The 25,331-nt window shown below is 41.3% G+C and overlaps 3 protein-coding genes across 3 annotated transcripts; 1 reads left to right on the top strand and 2 right to left on the bottom strand.

Annotated features, from left to right (window-relative positions):
- Nucleotides 1-706: 706 nt before the first annotated feature.
- On the bottom strand, nucleotides 707-7,434 carry naa60 (N-alpha-acetyltransferase 60, NatF catalytic subunit). Its single transcript, XM_083780755.1, has 7 exons — nucleotides 7,235-7,434; nucleotides 5,560-5,673; nucleotides 4,898-5,027; nucleotides 4,247-4,343; nucleotides 2,811-3,045; nucleotides 1,943-2,108; nucleotides 707-1,713 (listed from the first exon to the last, which is right to left on the bottom strand). Exons 2-6 carry the CDS (start codon nucleotides 5,667-5,669, stop codon nucleotides 1,952-1,954), a joined length of 729 nt encoding a protein of 242 aa, XP_083636881.1. The 5' UTR covers nucleotides 5,670-5,673; nucleotides 7,235-7,434; the 3' UTR covers nucleotides 707-1,713; nucleotides 1,943-1,951.
- Nucleotides 7,435-8,006: 572 nt separating this feature from the next.
- eci1 (enoyl-CoA delta isomerase 1) lies at nucleotides 8,007-13,631 on the top strand. The gene is made up of 7 exons (XM_083780752.1): nucleotides 8,007-8,111; nucleotides 8,929-9,054; nucleotides 9,505-9,632; nucleotides 10,391-10,537; nucleotides 10,642-10,763; nucleotides 11,046-11,224; nucleotides 11,781-13,631. The coding sequence occupies exons 1-7, from the start codon at nucleotides 8,072-8,074 to the stop codon at nucleotides 11,945-11,947; spliced, it is 909 nt and encodes a 302-aa protein (XP_083636878.1). The 5' UTR covers nucleotides 8,007-8,071; the 3' UTR covers nucleotides 11,948-13,631.
- Nucleotides 13,632-14,686: 1,055 nt separating this feature from the next.
- Nucleotides 14,687-24,765, bottom strand: dnase1 (deoxyribonuclease I; the record flags this gene model as incomplete). Its single annotated transcript, XM_083779046.1, has 16 exons — nucleotides 14,687-14,758; nucleotides 14,910-15,003; nucleotides 15,144-15,298; nucleotides 16,029-16,141; nucleotides 16,800-16,921; nucleotides 17,166-17,252; nucleotides 17,947-18,035; nucleotides 19,486-19,655; nucleotides 21,172-21,217; nucleotides 22,159-22,255; nucleotides 22,522-22,676; nucleotides 22,973-23,085; nucleotides 23,436-23,551; nucleotides 23,669-23,749; nucleotides 23,986-24,074; nucleotides 24,628-24,765. The coding sequence occupies 16 exons, from the start codon at nucleotides 24,763-24,765 to the stop codon at nucleotides 14,687-14,689; spliced, it is 1,737 nt and encodes a 578-aa protein (XP_083635172.1).
- Between the last annotated feature and the right edge of the window lie 566 nt (nucleotides 24,766-25,331).

Genomic DNA, 25,331 nt, shown 5'->3' with positions numbered 1-25,331 from the left:
CTCCTGCAGTGTGTTTCGGCCCTTTACAGTGCAATATAAAAACACACAAACTGGGTCTGCTACATTCACTCCTATACACTCACACCAACATAACAAATTCCTGTATATATATATATTTAGTTTTTAACCATTACAACATGTGTGGTGTGCACAACTACGCACACATACCACATCCACAGGACTGTGTATGAATCTGAAGTTGGGACAATTTCGACTGCCTATCTCCCTACAGAATAACTTCTTTACTACAATCAGTCAGACCTAAGAATCTAATCTGGGCCATAGGGTTAAAAGAAAAATAAATCGATAGAAGGCTCTTTACAGTAGTAGCAATATTACAGCCAAGGTGCATCAGCAACCAGGCCTGGGGCCAATTACAAAGTTACAAACTCCATTCATGTCAGGAGTCTAAACTATTCATCACCACTATTTTACTGTGTATGAAAGACGTATCGGCAACATTCAGAGGCAATGGGTCGTTTTCTTTTTCGTTTGCAAAAGAAAAAAGGACCACTGGGCCTATTTCTATAAATGATGGTCTATAGTCTTAGCACTACACAGTAAAATCCTCGCGTTATAACATTTGTAACTCTGAGAGTGTACAGATGTAACCCAATTGCATCTGTACATTCCCTAAAAGGTAACCTTTTAGGGAATAAAATGTCATTTTGACCAATCTGCATGGTGGTAGAGAATGTCAGTACAATATAACTAACACAACTGCTGGAGTATTTTGTCTCCCTGCTGTTCCATTTATACATGTAGATCCTGTGGTAAGGAATGACCACTACTGGTTGACAAGTGGTACTACTGCCTGAAGGTCAAATTCAATTTCTCCCCTGAGTAAAAGGTCCCTGCACACAGAGCGTGTTTTTCGGATTTGTAGCGGCCGTTTCTCCATCGGTTTTCCGAAAAAACGTGTCCAGTGTGCAACCACACCAAAAAGGTGTTTGAACAATTAGCTCAGTGGTAATAAGAACTTCAACACATGCACAAGAGGGGACACGTGCTCAAATCTCAGGAAGGACAAAAGTTACAGATTACAGAGTTAAACGAACACTCAGGATTGTACACCTCTCTTTCTGTACATACAGTAAGGTCCCGTTATTACTACTCTCTGTGTGCCAGCTAGACGCATTCCTCCTGTACATTCATTGTACCTGGCAGCAATTACATCCATTCTTAATCTGTCTGATTCAGTCTTCAGAATTATATATCCCCATTGAGGAGTAAATATCCCCCCCCCAAAAAAAAAAAGAAAAAAGAAAACTAAAAAAAAACATTGCTTCAAGAGTTTGTGCATGAATACGTTTCATATTCTACCCTTTAGCGATGGTTTGATTCACAAATCCACTGCTGATGAATCCGTCATTGGGAGAGAACGTGTCCAACTCAAATGGACTCCAGTCCCGGGGCGATGATTCAGTCTGTACAGTGGAAGGGCATAGTCCAACTACTAACGGCATAAAATACACATATACATGTGGATAAAGTTATATATTAATTAGTTTATGTATGTAATATACATGTAGTATACATATAGTCTCTGTGATGGTAGTTGGTGGACACAGACAAGACAGGCAAGGCTTAACCCCATAGTCTTCATGGGGTTCTCAACTTCTCAGTGTGTGTGTGTGTGTGTGTGTGTGTGTGTGTGTGTGTGTGTCCTGGAGTATCTGTGGGAAGACTGGTGAAAAACACATGACTGCACTTCTGAAAAAAAAGGGAAGACAGAAAGAGGAAGAAGAGGGACATTAGAAACGCATTCTTTAGGTGTGGCTTTCTCCCCGATTAACACCGTGTCGTGTAATTAATTCTGAGACTTACTGACTGAACAGAAAAGGCTAGCGAGCTAAAACATTCTGAAATAAAGCCGGAGTTGATCACTTAAGTGTGCAACTAATGCCTATTAAACGGCCGTTCTTGAAATAAAAACACATACCACGTAGTGTCACATAGTTCTGCTGTACTGTATGCCGGTCTTGGAGGCGATGTTGGACCAGGGGAGCAGGGAGCGGAGCAGAGACTGGGCCTGTCGGTACAGCCTCTGAGGGATGGAACAGGGACTCAGGCTGGCCAGGGCTGAACCGATGTGCTGGATGTAGTCAGTATGGCTGGGAGTTAAGGAAGCAGGAACACACTGCGTTTGTTTTATCTATTCACAAAGAAATGGGAGTATTTGCAAGGTTCCTTTTGCGACTGCATTTTCATGACTGTTCCACGGCAGTGTGTGCAATTTCCATGAACAAGAACTAATACAGTATATCTAGAATATTACATTATTGTCAACAGATGATCTAAATGAATGAAATCAGAGCAGTGAGTGATAGTGTATTTATCAGGAGCCTCATCAGCCTGGTCTTATGTTAAACCATGTAAAAACATTATGTACCAATAAATATTGTAATCGTAATTTTTACCCCAACCTCAATTATGACACAAACATTTTTAAAGTGAAAAGTCAAATTACAGTAGGATTTGCAGGATGTCCCCATTTCTAAACATGCGTGCATGCATGCATGTACGTGCGAGCGCGCACACACACACACACACACACACACACACACACACACACACACACACACACACACACACACACACAGTTTAACATTTTTTTCACACACAGGGAAAGCATACAGGAACACAAATATTTGAGGTTCAGTAAAGGTTACATTCACAAACTCATGGATGTACTAATGATACAACACACGTGTCACTCAGCACTCCATGGGCACAAGCAGTGACAGCTCCGCCACATAGGGCACACACACACACACACACACAACATCAAATGACTCCAAAAAGGATATAATATTGTCCAGGGCGGGTGGCCTCCATTGATATACAGCACGTATGTGAAGCCGTCTTTGAGGACGCCTCGTATGGAGTAATAGTATGGCAGGTAGTGGTGCTGCCTGAAGTCCCTGTTCTCGTAGAAGTGGATGGCAGTGGTGTTGGTGGTGAGGACGTGCAGGTAGATGGCCTTGCAGTGGTCCTGGGCCATGGTGGAGATGTGCTCCTTCAAACTGTCCAGCAGCAGAGAGCCTGGGGAGAGGGGAGGGAGGGACGGGACCGGGTCGGAGGGAAAAAACAGAAGCGTGCGAGCGCACGTGCGCCAGAGGGAGAGAGAGAGAGAGAGAGAGATAACTGGTTAGAATTAAGTGGAATTATATTCCAAAATTGTAAGCAAATTGTAAGCAAAAAGACAAACACATGGCAGGAGAGAGAAGAGTGAAGACCAATTCATAATGTATGGCGCGATGGTGCCGCGCGACACACTACATACAGATTTACGAGCTCACATTTGTCGTCTGCTATTTCGCGCGTGCGCCACCGCCGTGCGACAATGTACAAATCGGGAGAGAGGGAGAGATTAAACGAGAGTGCATTATGGACATGGGGCTACTAAATAAATGTGCATATTAGATGCAACAACATGCTGATCACTCATCATTACAGTGGGGTAAAAATGCTGGTGTCACTGTCGGAAGTTCACCTCTGCTCAATCAGCGGTTGTACTTTGGAAGTACAGTAGGTAGTTACTAAGTATTATTTATTTATATTTATATTTAATAATAATTATGTATAACATAATGTAACGGATTGACTGATTGACAAGACTTACAACATCAATGCTTAATGCCAAATCAAACCAGCAAATTAGACAACACAATATGAGACTTTTTTTCCCAGCACCTACAGGTATAAAGAATGTAGCGCTGTGCTAAATATGGCTCTCAGGATACAATAAATAACAGCTGGGAAATGAGAAAGTGAGGAAGATATGTGGAAGCTAGTTTGAACAAACCATTATTATTCCATGTCCAAAAGAACAATGAAAATCTTAAGGCACACACAACCCCACACTTACACGTACGCAGAAAACAAGAAAAAGCTGTAAATAACATGCTTTGAACTGACAGGACAGTCCATGAGAGGCTTGGTGTGTTAAGAGTTTTAAAATAGCATCAGACACAAAGAAAAACAAAGGTGTGTGTGTGTGTGTGTGTGTGTGTGTGTGTGTGTGTGTGTGTGTGTGTGTGTGTGTGTGTGTGTGTGTGTGTGTGTGTGTGTGTGTGTCTGCAGTCTACATTTTCACACCAATTCATCAATGCATGTCAACACTGCTAATACCGATAACACATAATCAGTGTGTGACACACTGTGTAACACTATGTGTGTGTGTGTGTGTGTGTGTGTGTGTGTGTGTGTGTGTGTGTGTGTGTGTGTATGTGTATATTAGTACCAATGCCGTGTTTCCTGAAATCCTTGACCACTCCCAGACTGAGGATATAGGCAACCTGAGTGTCCACAGGAAAACTGGAGGCCAAGATGTCCCCATCCTAAAACGCGAGCACACACACACACACACACACACTTGTGAGTGAACTATTCCTTTAAAACATCTACTGTACCTTCCATCTTCTTGCAGACACTGCATTTGTCGCTGTTCATCCACCCTGTCATCTTGTCCCCATTTTCCATCTCTCAGCCATCACCTCATCCTTAGCTCCCCTGGCTCCAATCATTCTTTTTTTCCCCACTCCCTCCCGTCCTGGACCCTTCCCAGTCAAGGACATCTGTTGGTGTCTAATTAGCAACTGACTAAAACAGAATCTAGAATGTCAGTTCCATTTTAAGACACTGGCAAAGCTTATAGGCACCTTAATCAAATGGGAAATTAGGCACAGGCCCAAGCCAAATGCTTGGGCCTGTGAGAACACACCCCACAGCATCCCCAGCAGGAATCAAACCCAGGACTTTCCAGCTGTGAGGCGACAACGCTACCGATTGCCCCACCGTGCCCCCCAACATACGACAGTTTAACAGCCTTGTATACTATGAACAGTGTGTACAGTGAATATGTATATGTGTTTATCACAAATGAACTTGGTACCTCTTTGTGTACTTTGGTCCGGCCTTTGATTTCGGCCACAATCATTCCCACAATGCCTCCTTTGAAGGTGGCTGCCAGGGAGAAGAACTTCTTGTTGGAGGTGATGTCCTCGTACCATGAGTCTGGGTACCTGGAGGGCAGTTCCGGGAGTTTAATGGTGTGAGTGTGCACGCGTGTCTCTACCATTTAGAATGACTTACTACATGTTGGACACTTAAGATAACAGCCCTATAGGCACTGAGCTACTATGACCCTTTGAGGTACAATGTGAATTGAACCGGCAACTAAGCTACTCCATTTCACACTATTGAGAAAGATAAACAATTATTTTTTTTTCCTTCTTTTTTGTAATGATCCAACCACAAAGTGCTTTGTTCAATCTAATTTTAGCTACGTGGAGAATAAACAATTACCTCTGTCGGTGTGATGCTCTAGTCCTTGAATTACACAAGGAATTAAACACCTCACCCTTGAGTTATTAGTGGCATGGCCCAGAATACACAGCAGTTGGAATCTTTTTGTGATTTTATTGGCATGCCACATCATGAGCAGAATAAAGATGCAAGAAGAGTGGCGATGCACAATATAATCGGTAGCGGGCACCCCTAAAGAAGAGGAGAACAAATTGTATGTTTTTAACATATTGACCGCATGTTACTCACTCAATGGGGAACCAATCGCCACAGAGCAGCTTGACGCTCTCTATGTCATCGTGGCAGAGGAGCCGGAGCTGGACTTCGCTGAGAGCAGTGGGAGGCACCACGTCGGTCATTCACCTGGACAAACCAATGGAGCACATAGTCGGCTTTCTTTCTGACAGTAGTGACAGACCAATGGGGGAAGCATTTGCAATGCGTAGTAGGCAGGACCATGTTGATCATTCACATTGGCATCATCAATCAATAAGAAATTAATTAGACCCATTTGATGCCGCAGGGGAAATACAGTTCTCGGATTCACTCCGCTGAGTGCTGCCCACAGAGCAGTGCATGGGGGGGCAGATAGGATCAAGTGTCTTGCTCGTGGTCACCTTGACAGTCGAGTTGACTCATTTAGCCTGTCTCTCTGCCAATTCAGCTATGGCCGCCAGCGCGTCACTAAGCAGGCAACTTAAAGGCCAGTCTGAATTGCCAACATGGCAATGATGGCACGAATTAATCTTTACACAAATCAAAAGAAAGCTGATGCAATTCATGCAAGGACATATCTACAAGCTTGCAGAAAGTATCACGTTATATTGATTACTGCATGTCTTCCCCCCATTTCCTGTCAGCCTACTGTCTGTCCCTCCATAAAAAATATAAAATAAAGGCGAAAGCCACAACAAAGAAAACATTAAAAAAAAGAAAGGCACTATCATCGGTCTGCGTAGCTGACAATAATGAGTCAACTACTATAGTTCACTTCATCACTATTGGCTCTTGGCTCATTGTATGACCATCATGTACACACAGTCAAATCATTCATTTAGTTATTTAGTTATTAATAATGCATTAGTAACTCAGAGTGTAAAAATGGCACCAAATGGAAGCTTCTGGGACCATTTGGTAACATTATATTTTGTGTACACTCTCAGAGTTATGCTGAGATGTACCCGGGGTACATATGTGGGGGTACAGTACCCCCACATACCCCTTCTATTACAATAGGATAACAATTAGCCATGGTTCATATGACGCTCATGATTATCCATGACAGTAATATTTCAGGGCTAGATAACCATATACTTTAGAGATAGTTAGATACTGTAGTCTGTAGTGTATTGTTCTGTGTACATGTGTAATCACCATCTTGTTGCAGTTGTCATCAATAAAATGACAGGTAGCTCATTTGATTAAAGTCAGGTTTCCAGAAGAAAACTCAATACAATATTTATTGACATTTAGAGGTATAGAAATCAACTATTAAAAATATTTAATTTACAGATGACTGAAGTAAATTCATAATGGTAGTGGAGATGTGAGTGTTTTAACTAACAAAATAGCTTGCTCGTTTTCTATAACAATATAGAATATATATTTATGTTGTCAATATTCGATGCATGTACTCACTGCATGTAGCCATTATCTCGACAATCCAAATGTATCTGCACTTTAATCTTTAGACAGTTCAAAGATCTATAGCTATATTACAAACGCTATCCCTCCATGGTTTAATTTGTAACGTTATAGGTTATTGAAGACAGACATCTGTACAGCTTATTACATCGATATAGATCGAGGGGTGATTCTGTGGAGTTATCTTCCCAACATTTAACATATTGATGTTTTGAAACTTACATGAATAGACCAACGTTAACGTAGCTATGCTAATAAATGTGTTGCTAAGCTAACGTACCTTGCTTCAGCGCCCGAACCAGAGGAACGTCAGTTTAATAACGTAGTATTATGGGTTATCTCTTTGGTACTCTACTCCGGACGCACCATGATGACACACAGGTTGATTGTGTGTTCAATGTGTCGCCTTCATTCCAGTGTGGAAACCTCTGGACACTGAAGCTATAACATATAACTGTAGAGCACCCCTTCCTTCTGCCTGCTGCTTTGACAGCTGGCTGTTGTCTTCCTGTTTGTGCTCGTTTCCCCGGAAGACGTCGACGTAAACGGAAGATCAATCTTTGGATCAATCAGGTACGTTGACATTTGTATATCTACCATAGATACGAAAGTAAAGGTCAGTGGTCACACTCTATAAAAATGCATGTGGTAGTCTTGATCCAAGGCTAAGTTCAACCATAGAGTTATTAGATATCAAGTTCATCCTACTACATGAAGCTGCATAGCATTTAATGTTGTGTGATAAACATTGTGAATTTTGATTTGATTATTTTTATGATGTTGATTAATTGAACATAATTATAGGACCCATGAAACCCATTATCATTTTATCTAAATGTCTGACTGCACCGTACCTCGTGCGGTTTTCATTTCTGCTAGTATTCAATCAATGAATCAATCAATCAATCCTCATAATTGTGTATGATATTATATACTATAATTGCAAATATACCTAGGCTATTAACTTTCACTTTTTGTTGTTATTATTATGCCTTGTAGATGCAAGACCAGTGAAGACCAATCACATTACAGATCTTAGTCATTTGGTCACGCCTTACGGAAGTAAGTCGCTCACTGTTGGTTGTTGTGTTGTGTTGTGTGATCTTGACGGGACGAGATGGCCAGTGCTTTAAGAAATTCAGCAAAGTGCGGCTTAGGTACGTTTGCATATTACTAAAAGGCAAGAAAAACGCGACCGGGTTAGTTTAGCAGCCCAATGCGCATTCAATGCTAACGTCATGTCTTAAAAAGAATAGTTTCCCAGTTGACAGACAGTGCTAAGTCAGTTAGCATCCTCCCCCTTGCAGCCATGTATTTTAAACTGGGTCAAAGTTCGTGCGTAGTCACTTTCACAGTTGTCTGCAAACAAGTGTGTGACCTGGATTTGAACAGGGATTGAAAAAGCATTATTCCTAGAGTCGTATACTACTGCATGCATCCTTCCAATAAAGTTTGTAACGTTTTACGAAATATGTCACCTGCAATTCTTTTGAATGTGTCACTTCGACCTTTCAAAGTTCCCTGCGGTATTGAGGGGGCATCAGCTGAGATAAGAAGTATTGGGATGCTGATTTACAATTGGTCTTACTACACTACTTTCTGCTGTACAGATAATATGCCATACATTTATTGCTAACGCACTGAGCACTAACTATGAGACCCTGCAGATCATGTGTGTCTGTGTGTCTGTCTGTCCCGCTGTGACACCACCCGCCCGCCACCAGAGGGCGCAACTGTAACACACACACACGCACACACACACACACACACACACACACAGGGCGCAGCTGTAACACACACACACACAAACAACCACACCCACACACAAGCTGCGTTCGCTTCCCGCGTTTGCGCGTCTTACTTGTGATAAATATACATGTTATTGTGTCAAGTTATTACTTGTGACTAGCACCATGGTAACTATGACTAGGTACAGAATACTGTAGAATTAATTAGTTTTGTTTTCTGCGCCAGGTCTCTTGTCTCAGCTGTCTTCTTCTAGCAGACATGGCAGGGTGTGTGTGTCTCCCTACCTCCTGTCCCAGCAGAGGAACAGCAGCACCTCATCCAAGATCAAAGTGGATTTTGACAGCAACACAGGTACTTTATTTACCCATTAATACCTGAGGCCCATTCTACAATTGCCTTTTTTCTGAAAAGCGCATGTTGCTATCTGTGGATTTTTCATGTCAAGACACCCAAAATTATATGTATTTGGTCATGGAACCCCATCTCAAAAATATGTTTTTCCAGGGACCTACAGAAGCAAAGACTTTCACGATTAAAAAAATAAATAATAATATCATATCCACAAGCTTGCGCTATGAGCTTGTATATCTGCTATTTTTGAATAGCCAAAGTATAAATATAGTAATATTAATAATAGTTGAAGTGGTTTAAATATAAAATGACACGGATGCTTTCCGAGTGTTAACGGGTTACTCCAGTGTCTCCTGTAAAGTGAACGAATATGTTGCCGGCACCCATTTATACCGTATCTCTGATTCTGTCCCATATTAATCTTACATCTCTCCTCCCATGGCGCTCCAGGTGTGGCAACAATGTATCTGCAGAGTCCTCCAGTCAACAGTATGAGTCTGGACTTCCTCACAGAGTTCAGCATCAGCCTGGAGAAGCTGGAGATGGACAAGAGCTGCAAAGGCCTCATCATCACCTCGGTACAGCATCAGCTCAGCGATAGTATGCTTTAGGGCATTAAGCAATTAGTCGACTATTCAACTAGTTGACTAGTAAATCCACTAGTCGACCTTGTTGGTACTAGTTGACTAGTTGATAAGAAAGGCCTCAAGATCAGGCAGATTATAGTTATAGTCACCAATGTACAAATAAATGTACAATTTTTATTTTTTTGTTTTACATAATAGGTAGTTAAACAACTAGTCGACTAGTAAACTAGGCAACTAGTAAAAATGACTAGAAGTGAATGCCCTAGTATGCTTTCCCCCCTAATGTGAAACATGACATGTTTTCTTGGATGGACACAATTACTAATAGTTACCAAAAAACTTCAGTTTGACGACATTTCAAGAACTGCATACAGATACAATTTGTTTGCCTTTACTGATAGAGGAAAGTGGAGACAGACAGGAAATTAGGGGAAAGAGACGGCGAGTGACATACAGCAAAGTTCATCAGGAACGGCACTCGAACCGTCAGGCTACACTAGGAGCCTAGGTGCCCGGACCGCTAGGCCGTCCCAGGCCAACTGCATACAGATACTATGACTTATAGTTAATGTGTAGGTTGTGTGTGCGTCAACTTCACTTTGAAGGCATTTTATGTGGCCCAAATAGAATTTTCATTTCACAATGCATTCCATCATACGTTTTGTCTTATCGTGTAAGGAGAAGTGTGTTTGATTGTCTGTGTTATTCCTGTGTTATTGTCTGTGTTATTCCATTCCATTCGGACTCAGAGTCTACCGAAGGTGTTCTCAGCAGGGCTGGACATCTTGGAAATGTATGGGAAGACTCCAGAAAGCTGCGGCGTGTTCTGGAAGGCTGTCCAGGAGATGTGGCTGAAACTCTACGGATCCAATATGGTCACCATAGCAGCAATCAATGTGAGTGACTGCTATACATTCACATACATGTATGCATGTGTGATAGAGATTTTGTATGCTTCGATTTCCTTCTCATTTTCTCTCCCATCCGTCCTGTCCAACAGGGTTCCAGTCCTGCCGGAGGTTGTCTGATGTCTATAGCGTGTGACTACCGAATCATGGCTGAAAACCCTCGTTACAGCATCGGCCTCAACGAAACGCAGCTGGGCATTGTAGCGCCATTCTGGTGAGGCTTAGGACAGGCTTTATTCCAAACACTTTTATCATAGATGATAAGAGTAATAAGTTAAATACCAATGTTTTAATCTCATGCACTTCTACAACTCAAGCATAATATTATGTCTTGCAGTGGAGTTATGGCAAGATGACCTGGATAATATGGCATAGATTTTCTTTTTTAAATGAACGTAATCACAATAGAGCTTGGATGTTGCATAAACAATACAATCAAAACTAAAACAGACATGTTACTTTGAACACCGTTTCCTGTATGGTGTTTCCGTGTCAGGTTCAAGGACACCATGGTGAACACGGTGGGCCATCGGACCACAGAGCTGGCTCTAGAGTTTGGCCTGCTGTACAGCGCTCCAGAGGCCCTGAAGATTGGCCTGGTGGACCAGCTGGTGCCAGAGGACCAAGTCCTCTCTACTGCCACGCAGACCATGACCAAGTGGCTGGCCATACCAGGTAGAGCCCAACAGCTCGCCTGTGTGTGCGTGTGTCTGTCCTTCCGTCCGTCCGTCCAATATTATCAGAAAATAGCCATCATCACAAATGTGATGACCTGGACAAGTTGCTATGGCCGTTTTTAGCCCAAGGAGTGTTTTTCGTGCAAAACAAAATGCTTGCTAAGGATTCAGAATCATGAAAAAACCCTAGTTTGACCCCTCACATTCTACTTAAGGGCACAGTCACACCACACTTTTATTCTACCTACTGTATGAGGGCGGATTCTACCAATGCATTTCAATGGGAATGGCACAATGGGAATCTTTTGCAGAAATCCACGAATGGCAGCAAACCACTCCATTCCCATTGAAATGCATTGGCAGAAAACACTCTAGTAGGCAGAATGAATATTTGAAAAGTTTGCCTTTCCTGCATATAGTTTATTGATAATGTAATATCCCCTTAGCATGTTTTTAAAGCATTCATTCAGCCTTGGGTGTTCGAGATAATAGGGTTTTAAATGAGCGTCAAAACCCTTTGTCTTAACTCTTTCTTTCTTTCTGTTTTTCCTCAGACCATGCCAGGCAGATCAGCAAGTCCATGATGAGGAAACCCACCATTGACAAGCTTGTATCCAATAGGGAGCCAGACATCCACAACTTTGTTAGCTTCATCACCAAAGATTCCATCCAGAAGTCACTCCGCATGTATCTGGAGATGCTGAAAAAGAGAAAGGCCTAGACTAGAGAACAGAGGAAGACGATACATGTGCAAAATACTCAGCCATACATACATACATTTGTACTCACTCTTGCATTCGATACACAGACACTCACATACTCAACCTCATGCATACCTAATGTACAGTATATGTAGTATGAAATTGGAGGGCAGAGACTATACTTGCAAGTTTATTATTAATAATAAGTATACAGGTGGTAGGTTACTGAGCATGCACGCAATTTTACAGCAATGCCCTCTCCCGAAATTGGAAATCGCAAACTCTACACAAAGATACCCTAAACGGGACCACGTTGGAATTGTACCAATTTGCTGTAAAGCAATATCCGAAACCACAGAGCCACCATGCCATCCATAAAACATACCTTAAAACAAGTGATCTTACTAGGACATATTTTTGTCGGATTCGCAGCCAATTTTCCAGCCAATACTGTTTGTATTATTATTTTTCTCTGATTAAAATGAATAGTTCTTCTACACTGGTTTAAGGACACCCAGTACTGTCGTTTTCGTTAATAACCTTCTATTCTTGTTCTACTGCATAATCAGAGTCTCAACTGAATGCAATAAGAATTATTCTGTTTGTAGATCTTAGTTAGATATAACTGAGTAAAACGGTTAACATTTCAAATGCTGAGACACACTCGTGCTTAAGCCAGTTTCTTCAGAAAGCCGTTTGTGCTCTCAATAATGGACAAAGAGATGAATAAATTCTCCCTGGGACAGAGAAACATTTAGTTGATTAAGATATAATCTGCACACAAGACTGCAAGCAGTCAATTTGAGGTATTTGCTGATTAAATGATCTACAAGAAGAACTGTATGTCTTTCTCCGGGTTAGTCCCTGATGTAATCAGAGTGTTTTCATTGATAGCTACAACAGTGTTGAACAGTTAAACTAGTGATAAAGAGACCAAGTCATTTTGTATTGCCAGAATCACCAGGTCCTTAACATTGGCCGGTATGAGGCCGCTTGGGGACCATGAGGTTCCCTGTTCAAACCTGGGCTCCCCCAGAGTTATAACAAGACTCTGAACCCCTAAAAGCTCCCGATAAGCAGGTTGGTGCATGTCTTGCATGGTTTCCTCCGCCATCTGTGTATATGAATGGGTGAATGTAATGCACAATCTATGTAAAACGCCTTGGATAAATGCAATATATAACTATTTTGTTTTCAGGTGTTAAAAAATGAGCACGTCATTTGGGGTGTATCTCTAGCGTGGTGGCCAACTCTTATCTTTCAACAGATGTATTTGCTTCAACAGTCTGGACTAGAAAGTGAGTTTGTTTTTCACAAGGTTACTTTAATGTACTCTGTACATTCACTCACATTTGATTGCTTGTTAAAAGTGTTGAGATTGACCTCCAATCATGACTGCATAATCTAACAAGTTTGTAACCCTGGGCTGAATCGTAATGAATGACTGCCATACCCACTTCACTGTGAAATATTGTCATTGTCCATGACTGACACTGGATGGCCCATTCATAAACCTGCTCAGGTTATCCATATTCATGTTGCATTTACAATTTTGACCTCACTGTATGAGGTGGCAACTTACAAAAGGTAAATTTGTTTCATATGGTTTAACCCCCCCACCAACCACACGTTTGTTTGTTTTTGTGGTGTGTCTTTGACTTCTTGCAAATAAACCTCTTGAACATTACTTCCGTCTCATTAGCCTGGAAACCAGACGAATCTGCGGTTAAAAATAAAAAGAATCCCTGGGAGATTGGTCTGTCACTCCTCAGTTTGAATTATATTTCACTCACCCCAGAGTTGTGGGTGACCAATCAGAGCCCAGTATTCAATGTGAGCCTTTTTTGCTGTGATGTTGGAATCTGTTTGTAACCGCCCCTTGGAAATAAATCTTCCACACCAAATTTCCAGACTAATATCTATGCAGTGATATTAGTCTCTTACATACTTCTCATAGTATATTGTCAAAATGGTCTAATATTGAACTGTCATTTATTAATACTTCATTGGGTCCACTGTATTTGGAAATGGTCAACAATGTTGGTATTCTTTCTATTCAAGAGGGACAGATCGTGCACGTCGTCTTCACTTTCAACTGTATTGCAGAAAATATGGTTCAGTCGGAATGACCGTCTGCATCAGGGATACCTGTAAGTATTTTCTTCAATACATATACTGTACAGTAAGAGAAGACAGTGCCAGATTATTTCCTCCTCCTATGTGTTGGGTGTTCAGTCTCCTACGCACCTTGTCCATCCAAGTAGGTGTGCAAATGACTTCATTTAGTAGGTATTCTATGAAAAGAAATGCACTAATATACTTGTGTTGCTATTTACAATATAATAATGTCAATTATTCATCTATTCTAGACTAATAACTGAACCAATGCTCCAGAAATGATGTTGTAGTACAGTTAATCCAGATATGACCGTAATACCACCATAGCTTAAATGTTATTGTCATGTAATTAATTGCATCTGAAGAGAACAAACAGTCAATTCAAATGTATTGATTTGATTGGTTGTTGATAAAAAAATGTATTGGACAATAAGATGCAAACAGTACAGGGTACAGTCAAGCACAGCATTGGTCCAAAAGGACAGCACCGAAGAAAGACCTTGCGGTCTTGTTTCCATTCAGGTCCCATGCATTCATTCACAATGACAACAGTGACAACAAACAATACGTTTCTCAAACATTAAATCTACATGTACAGGTTATGAATAGAAATACGTTAAGGGGGGAGGGGGGTGAGCCAATCACCTTCTCCCCCTGTTGTAACTGTAAGTCAGCTTCACCTCTACTGGAAAATGGTCACTGACAGCCAATGCCTGTGGGAAAGAGAAAATGCAGTAGCATAATTTAGTCATTAGTCTTCAGACAGAAAATGTAGGCTCCAGTTAACTGGTTACTCCTATCATGTGTTGATGCTGTTTAAACATGCATACATGTACATTGTTCTGAATAGCTGAGATTTCCCACCTGACTATGGCTGAGATTCAGGTCTTGCATGAAGTCGTACACTTGAGCGCTGTCAGGCACAACTTTCAACATCATGTCGGTGGTTGCCACAATCCTACAAACACAGAGAGGACACAATACAGTAGTGTACTAGCCTACTATATATGTACAGTATATGCATGTGTGAGTGATTTGGGTGACTCCGTTTATTGTGTGTGACTGTGTGTGCGTGCATGAGTGTGTGTGCACGTCTACCTGTCATAGGCACACTTGGTGTGTGACACAGTAGTGTCAGCGTCGTCAGTGATCAGCCAATGGAAACTCTTGTCCGTGAAGAGGCGGATCTTGTTCCAGTCTGCCCCGTTCACATAGCCGCAGTCTGCGTTGAAGTCACCCAGTAGCAGTATGTCCTGTTACCAAGATGATAGAGATTTGATTTGATTTGATTCAGCACAATATAAAAACAATACAAAAAGGAAATACGTAGAATACAAAAAGGAAATAGGCCAGTCAATCTAAGCTAAAAAGGGGAGTGACCCAAAATAAATTGCAATTGTAATCGTTCAAGGTATGTTTATGATCCTTAGGGTCATCCAAATAACATATTAAAATTGATTATTATATACATTTTGGATCATGGTAAATTCAGGGGTTGAACGTTGGGGTACCATTGAAAACCTATATAAGTCACACATTTCAAATTTGAATTATGCTTTAAGTAGCATGTGACATGTCAAACTAGGGGTTATTCATGATTCTGAACCCATTCCAAGCATTCGTTTTGCACGAAAAACACTCCTTGGACTAAAAACGTCCACTTGCCCAAATGTGATAACCTCATCACATGTGTGAAGACTTAAATTAAAACATTTAAAGGCATGATTTGAAAACAATATACATATAATTTACAGATAAGATATCTAACGTGATTGCATAGTATAATAAAAGAAAGGGTCTAGATTAGAACATGATTGAAAAATCTGATTGAGATACAGAGAGGGAGAACATGAGTAAGAGTACTCTTACTCATGTGTTGTGCGTGTGTGTGTGTGTGTGTGTGTGTGTGTGTGTGTATGTGTGTGTGTGTGCGCGCGTGCGCGCGCAAGGCTATTAGAGAGATTAGAGAGATGCAGTAATTACTTCGGTTTCCCAGCGAGTGCGGACATCATCCACCACATCATACAGAGCATCTGTCTCCTCTGTAGCCGAATCTGGAGAGGTGTGCTGGGGGATCAGCACAAAGGGACTCACAGCTGGGGAGGAGAAGGGGAAGGGGGGGGGGGGATTGTGTCAACTAAAAGTGTTATGAATGCGAGATAATATAATACATAGGAAGAAGGGAGATTGCAGGGTGTATAGGAGAGAGAACATTAGGGGAGAGGGAGAGCGCAGAGTATGTAATGGATTAATGTGGATAAATATGATTCGATAATGTAAAATATATAATAGCCTACAGGTATAGAACAAGACCAACCGTGCCATGTATTGCCTGGATGGAGTGATAATATTACCCTAAATCCTATTCCAACGTCTATGATTCTAAGTCGTTAACTCCTTAACCACGATATGCCTAACCTTAACCCTCAACTCCTGAAACTTCATAACTTTCTTGTACTGTAAGGATTTGAACCCAGTACCCTGCACAAGCACTGAAATGTATACTGTGTTGAACCATAAGGGTCTGTTTGAACAGAGGCTAACTACATTTTGACTTTGATGCAATACTTTTTGTTACCATTAGTGGTCCTACCCAACCATTTCTAAATAGAAGAGTATAGAATAGTAGACATACTAATTACATCCACATATACATTATAAGAATTTCCCTCATCGAACCACACACACACACACGCACACACACACACACACACACACACACACACACACACACACACAGGCCGCTTAGCCTACCAGAATAGTTGGAGGAGAACATAACAACAAAAGGTTCTCTCTTGAAGGTGTCATTTACACAGACATCATCAGGGCGGCTGTCATCATATGTGTAGTTCTTTGTTACAGACACTGTCTGCTCTCTGACAACATGGAGAAGAGGGTTATGATTAGAGTTGTAAATCATTTAGTAAAACACAAAGCATACTATCGAGGGGTGGCCTGGTGGTTATGACAGTGTTTGACCTGCGTGTCACCCCTCTGCTCCCTATACCCCCTCACTCCTGTCTGTGTGTTTGTGTGTCACGTCACTCACGTGTGTGTGTCACGTGCGTGTGTGTCACGTGCGTGCGTGCGTGCGTGGGTGCGTGCGTGTTGTAGGTCTACCTGTAGATGAAGACGTATCGTTCCTTGTAGGTGCTGCGACCCAGTTGCTCACTGTTGATGTGGCGGTACCTGAACTCTGTAGAACCTCTGGAGGGGAATAAACAAACAAGTATACAGTTGTAGACACACATATACATAGACTACTTTACACACAGGTGTAGTGTACAGTATATTCAGTTTTTGCTTTTTTTTATTGCCTGCATTACACGGGAAAATAACTGAAGCTAGAAAGGGTTGCTTTGTGGAGTGCATATCTCCGCACGGCTGTGTGGGCTATATATACCCAGAGCCTGTAACTCATGGGTTGCAGCCGCCAGAACACGAGGAAGCTGCGGGGGGGAATAGAGTTTGTTTGTGGCTCCTATGGTCAGAACTAAAGTGCTCTGTGGTCAGAAGCACTCTGTAGAGGCTCCTCAACATACATTTTCAATTTGGATATGCAGTTATGCACGCACGCAGTGATGTGTTCTACCGTGTTACGCTATTATACGTACTACCGTTCCAGGCATGCAAGTTGAAAGAAATATTATACCGTGGTGTCTACTAACCAGACTAAAATCTTATACCGTCTACGAACTGACCATGCATGTATATACTATATGCACGCATGTTCAGGGAATAATTATAGTACACACAATACCTAAAACCTAGAATTCACCGCTGCGTACGCAGAATTGTGCATCTGCATTATATCATCCGCTCTGTCTGGCCAGTTTCAGTAGTACAAATTCACACTGGAAATGGCTTAACAAATACAATCACAACACAGTGATGATCTCACCTGTTGACGTGCTCCATCAGTCTCTTGGTTGCAGACAGGTCACTGTCTCTGATCTCCTGGATCAGAATGATGTCATAGCGATGGATAATCTACAAAATGAAATTATTAGTATTCAATCGTTTTTGGGCAATTTGAAGTCTTCATCTTCATCTTTTCATGTTTGTTTTTGAGTAAACACTGAACAGCAGTATTTCGTGTTCAGATCATTTAAGCGGTTTTCAAAAAACTTTACATATCTCTGCTGTCTGGATGAAACCAACTAATGTTAATCTTTCAGGAAATGAATAAAACATCCAGCTCAAGTGGAGGAGGTTATATGAGGTTTTTTGTCGAAGCGCTTTTTTTTTTTTTTTTTTACTTTGTTTTTATTTCAGTTTAGGCAAAAAGTATACATTTTTCTTACAACTGATTTTTTTTTTTTCACAACCTCAGCTGTTTCATGCTTTCACAGGATATATAAATTATACACTCATACACACAAACAACTTCACATACATTTACAAGTATTCACAAAAAAAAAACAAAAAAAAACAAGGAAATAAAATACAGGTAGGCCTATATAGCGAGACAAAAACGACAGAGCGTCGACAACAATGGGAAGTAAACAATACTGAGGACAGACATGACTGGAGATGGAGGAAGGTCTGAAGAGAAGTGTATTTGGTGACTTGTTACTCGGGATTCCGAAACCTGCTACCTCATTAGTAGAGGCAGTACAGGACTCCACCTTTTACTAAATATGTTTGGTTGAAGCCTCATGGCATATGTAATTTGTTCCATCTGTTTCCACCCACATACTATATGTTGGTGGGGCTGGTTTTAGCCATTTAATTGTAATGCATTTGATGGCCGCTGTAAGCAGCACATGCAATAAATATATTTTGGCTCTACTCTCCAGACCTTCCGGTATCATTCCCAACAACATTATTATGGGATCCTCTGGGATGTTTTGACCAAAAACTTATTTTAGTGCTTCAGAAACCTCTCTGTCGAAGCGCTTTTTAATACTCTTCATTGGTTCAATATTTAACCAACACACAGACGTAAAGGCTGTTCAATAGCACTGATTTATGAAAAACAAACAGCAAAAAAAGATGGCTAAACAGATGGAGTTAGCTGATTTGGCAGATAGTTTGAGGATGGAGTTAGGAGGTTTTCACCAAAGCACTTTTTAATACTTTCCATTGGTTCAATATTTCTTTAACCAACACACAGACCTAAAAGGGTGTTCAATAGCATTGATTTATGAAGAAAAGGTGGTTTCTTCCGGACAGCAACGATATACATTGAAAAAACGAATAAAATAAAGATGTACACCATCATTGTAAAATACAAGTCATGTCAATTAAGGTTGTTTCAGAGTGTAAGATAATTAAAAAATATATAATTGTTTTGACTGAGCACTTTGACTGTGCTTGTCCACCACTGCTTACATGAAAACACACAATACGATGTTTATTTGTATTAGTATTAGGGTGATTATTATGGCAAATGTTGCCCTGTTAAATAGTGTGAAAGCGTGCTGTCTGTGTTTCATACCTTGGAGATGATATCCATGAGGGTGGCATTAGAGGACTTCTTGTCTCCAAATGATTTGATGTTGAAGGCTCCCAGCAGCAGAGCGCTGCCCAGCTGCAACAGACCCAAGAGACCAAGAGAGCACACCAAACGCATCTTGAACTGAGGTGGGATAAGTTCAAGTAAGAACTCTAGTCTTGTTATAGTCTTGTATAGCCAGACTTTCAGAGATCTCTGCCTACTGATAAGTCTGTTGACCCAATTCAGAGATAACAAAAGATACATGCATTGCAGAGCCAATGAGAAGGACAGAGGGTGGAGCTAGCAATCTGGGTATAATTGAGAGAGCATATATATTTTCAATAGTGAGGAAGGAAATATCACAATTTAAACCACACCGTTATTTTCATGTTGAAATGCAAGAACTTACGATTATAACTTCCTCCATAGAGTCATAAAAGAAGCAATGCTCCACAATGCAACAAAAACAGATGAATAATTACCTACTTTAATACTAGGCTAGCTTCTTCAAGTCAAGTTATCCTTAAATAGGCATTACTTCCATGAGCCATATAATATTAGATACAATTTATTAGGTATAATGCATTGTGAAAAAGTAGACGCTTCCTTGCCAAGTTGGAAGTTGCACTGCTGGGACAAATGACAATTGTCTCATCATGGAAGAATAATTGTAATGACGATTTCCTGTATCAGTAGGGAGCTGTCAAAGGGCTGGTGCCCAGTGTATTTAGGGTACCTCTTGTTATATTGCTTGAAAGTATATTATATTATTGATCTTCTTTCTATTGCTTCTGACTTGGCACTTCTTCGGTCTTCTGAGCCATACTTTATAGGGTGACGTGACGTCACGCTACCGACCGTTTCCGTGGCAACAATAATAGTTGATGTATAACTGACTGCGAGGTCACAGGGGTGATGTCACTGCAGGTCAAGGGTCAAAGGCCTTATAAGGGTTTTGCTGCAGGTGTGTGAAGCAATAAATACAAATAAAGAAAGTGAAGATCTGAAGTGAGATCATACTGAACTGTGGACTCCTTGGTGTCCATGTCAGATGTAAAAAAAAAGTACTGATATTTTAGACTGACCCCATGAACCCATTCCCCATATGTTCACAGTGGGAATGGAAATCAGAGATAGCGGCTGCAACCTTGACATGTGAACACATACTCTAACTGCGCCATGCCTGCGAGTTTAACTTAACTAACTTTGGAAGGAGGTTACTAATAGTTATAAGGGTCTTGACTCAGGGTCATGGCACGGTACAAAATAGGAGATTTTAACATTTTTGAGGTTTAAAAAAGGTATTATCTTGAGGCTTCCAGTTTTATGCTGTAATTGTTTTTAAACACCTTTGATGTCATTCCTCCAACACGGTTGCATGTCCCTCACACACATGGACCAACTTCTTATTTCCACTATTTTCTTTAGACAGGGGTTTAAAATATCTGAGAAGTGAGATGTGTTATTTGTCCCAAAATACCATTCAATTGTGAAAGTTTGCTTTAATCAGCGTAATGCAGACATGACAGTAAAAGCACCATTTAAGCTGATTTATTATATTGTCATGTAATTCATTGCATCATGGTCGTGGAGTGTTTCCACACAATGACATATTTGAGGTTTTTGTGACGATTGGGTTGTTGTAGGATGGTCCCTGTAGGTGGGCTCAGACAGCAGGGGCTTAGCCAATCAGCTCCACCTCCACAGGATAATGGTCGCTGACAGCCAATGCCTGTGAAACAGACAAATGAATTTTTTTACAGCTGTCTCCTTGTTGTGATTATGCTAGGCTTTCAGACCCAGCTGTACAGTATATCCAGATATCAACGTGGGCCATGCAGGCATGTACTACTGTATGTTGTCCTTTCAGGATAAAACAGCAGAACTGAGCAGAACTATGATATATTCTAAGCTTGATATGCTTTATCTATACTGATTCTCTCATCTGCGTAAGCATATATGTATAGATATACTGTACTTGTGACACCATGGCCACTGCTTTATCAGATACTGTATGCCAAATTATACAAGATGCAACTGTTGACGCACACTATTCTACAGCGTAGAACATCATGTTTCATTGTGTACTTCATATCATACTTCATATTCAATTCAGGTCCTTTTTCATATCTGTTGCAACTCATATCTTCTGGTCATGTAAATATGAACCATATTATGTTCTCTGACTGTTCTTTATAAACTTTAGAACTTCTTCGGCTCAGAGACGGATGCATACTGGCGTAGGCAGGGGTCAACGTGTTAAAGAATGCACAAAAGGTACACAATGACACAAGGCATCAGATGCCTGCAAGGTATTTTGACCGAAACGTTGCTTAAATAATAAGTGTACATATTGCAAGTACTGGTGTGTTGGCCAGTGTGGGACACTTTATGTGCATTTTTGTATAGACACAATTCACAACATACTGTATCCCTTTTGGAGGATATTTTTCTACAAATACATAATATACTGTGTATAGAAATATACGTTTGATCATTTAACATCAGCCTTCAGTCTTCAGACTGTGTTACTACTCCCATCAGGTCGTGATCAGGTATGGAAATATGAAGGTACATTATTAAGGCATTATTACATCATTACATTATTAAGGAAATATGAAGGTACATTATTAAGGCATATATATCACAGTTTTCGGATCAGGTTGCGGTTACCAGACTGTGGCTGAGATGCAGGTCTTGCATGAAGTTATACACTTGAGCACTGTCAGGCACAACTCCTTTCACCATCATGTCGGTGGTTGCCACAATCCTACGAACACAGTGTGTCACAGTGTGTTTCTTAAAAAATGTACCAATGTATGTACGCATGTGTGAGAGTGATTTGTGCAACTGTGTTTATTCCCTTTAGTGTGTGTGTGTGTGTGTGTGTGTGTGTGTGTGTGTGTGTGTGTGTGTGTGTGTGTGTGTGTGTGTGTGTGTGTGTGTGTGTGTGTGTGTGTGTGTGTGTGTGTGTGTGTGTGTGTGTGTGTGTGTGCGTGCGTGCATGCATGCGTGCGTGGGTGCGTGCCTGTCTACCTGTCATAGGCACACTTGGTGTTTGACACAGTAGTGTCAGCGTCGTCAGTGATCAGCCAATGGAAACTCTTGTCCGTGAAGAGGCGGATCTTGTTCCAGTCTGCCCCGTTCACATAGCTGCAGCCTGTGTTGAAGTCACCCAGCAGCACTATGTCCTGTTACATACAGTATATAAGAGAGAGAGAGAGATGGGGCATAATATAAAGGTAAAAAGATGAGAAGTCCGCACATATAGCTCTGCTCCACATTGTAGAAACACTGGCCTTTCACCTGATGAAGGCCAACAATGGCCGAAACGTTGTGAGCAGAACTGTGTGCGGACTTCACTCATCTTTTTACACTGTTATTATCTATTTTCCAGCAGCAGCAATAAGGGACTGGATGTGTGCAACCTACATGTTTCGAGCATACAAAGGTAGACATACAACTGTATAAATGAGAGAATAATTACATTGGTTTTCCAGCGAGCGCGGACATCATCCACCACATCATACAGAGCATCCGTCTCCTCCATAGCCGAACTTGGAGAGGTGTGCTGGGGGATCAGCACAAAGGGACTCACAGCTGGAGGAGGGAGAAGGAGAGAGTGGAGTGGTTATGTGTGACAATTAATATGTAATGAATGCGAGATGTAACGTCATATGGGCATGTGGGAGAGAGAGACTGCAGAGAGATGCAGATATATAGGAGAGTGATCAGGGTATAGAAGTGAGAGAGGATGGAGGCGTGCAATGAATGCAAACTAAACTTATGTCCTCTGTAATTTTGTTCATCTTTCTGACCTTGTCCCCAGGTTCTCACCATAGTCAAGCATGCACGCACGCACGCACGCACACACAGACACACACACACACACACACACACACACACACACACACACACACACACACACACACACACTTCAAGCAGCTTACCAGCATGCTTGGAGGAGAACATGACGACAAAAGGCTCTCTCATGAAGGTATCAGTTCCGCAGGGTTCACAGCCGTCATCGTATGTGTAGTTCTTAACTACAGACACCGTCTGCTCCCTATCGACCATGGAGAAGAACACACACACAGTTAACAGTGTGTGTGTGTGTGTGTGTGTGTGTGTGTGTGTGTGTGTGTGTGTGTGTGTGTGTGTGTGTGTGTGTGTGCGTGCGTACCTGTAGATGAAGAGGTATTGTTCCTTGTAGGTGCTGCGACCCAGTGGCTCACTGATGATGTGACGGTACTCTGGAGAACCTCTGGAGAGGAATATTGACACACACATGGATGCAGAGACACATGCACATACTGTACACAGGTGTACAGACATACTGTATAGGTGTACTAGTAGTATACTTGAAATCACATTGCCGTATATAGTTCTTGCTTGGAAGATTAAGCACTCCTGCATGTGACCTATGTATAGCAATGTGTTATTTATAGTGGCAGTGTCTATAGCAGGCACACAATCACTGAAATACAGTGGTGGTCTCACTTGTTGACGCGCTCCATCAGTCTCTTGGTCGCGGACAGGTCACTGTCTCTGACCTCCTGGATGAGAACGATGTCATAGCGATGCACAATCTACAAAGCAGAATTTAAAAATATATATTGAAATTATATCACTTGTTGACCTTTTATATGACCTTTCAGTTTCATTCCCTGTAATATCAGATTTGTTCAATATACTAAATTAAGTAGCCTATATCGTTACTTTTAGGTCATCATTTCCCCCCCTAAAATGCAATGCCGTAGGTGCCATGCTGTGTTCTTCACAGAAGGACACCCAGATGTCCAGATGTCCACCTGTTACCAATTACCATGCTATACCCTCTTTCACCCAGACAAAAGGCGGTAATGGCGGAGTCAAGAGAAGAACGCACTAGCCTGACCAGCTCAATGAGTCTGACAAACCAGATAAACCAGAACAACTATCTCAAGTCAATGTTTGAGATTTTGGGAAGTACTTTTTTAATACTTCAAAGGAACATGCTTTTGTACTCTATAGTACCACCACTGCTGTTATTTAATTATGACATCATACACATGCAGTACCCAGGTTACCTGTATCAGGTCAAATATTTTTTGACCCATGTTTCCCCCAGATAAAAGTGTGAAAGCGTGATGTGTTTCCTACTGTGGAGAGGATATCCATGATGGTGGCATTGGAGGCCTTCTTGTCTCCAAATGACTTGACGTTGAAGGCTCCCAGCAGCAGTGTACTGCCCAGCTGCAACAGAGCCAACAAGAGACCCAGAGAACACACCAAACGCATCCTGCGATGGTGAGAGATAAGTTGTTCAGGTAAGAGCAAGGTGCACAATAAAATTGTGAGTGTGCATTTAACTAGTCCATTTGTTATACTTAACACTGAGGATGTTTACTGTGTGAGGGAAATAGGCTCATTTAAAAAGCCAGGCATATAGTTAGGAAGGAAATATCACAAACAAAGTCAACTGTTATTTTTTAGAGATTCACGATATTAAAATTATGACAGAGATCCGATCTCCGATTATTTGCAGCATCATATCGGCCGATACCGATATATTACATCATTATATTATATTTATATTGAACTTGGATTTTTGTTTTGCTGGTGAAAGTAGATGGTAAGCCCACCTCCCCACTAACAGCTGACGCTCTTAAAGAGACAGAGACAGGCAGACTGGCTGCTCTGAACGCCTTTCACATTACTGTTGCATCATCATCTTTGAAAATATTCTGGATTGTTTTTAGACCTATCCGATACCGAAATGGCATTTTCATGGCCAATATAGCATTTTACGATATACGCTATACCGACTATATACATCCCTAGTTATTTTTATACAACGTTGCAGT

Source organism: Protomyctophum parallelum (assembly GCF_964188405.1).
Source record: "Protomyctophum parallelum genome assembly, chromosome: 13".
NCBI lineage: Eukaryota > Metazoa > Chordata > Actinopteri > Myctophiformes > Myctophidae > Protomyctophum > Protomyctophum parallelum.
This window is presented reverse-complemented; position numbering and strand designations above follow the sequence as displayed.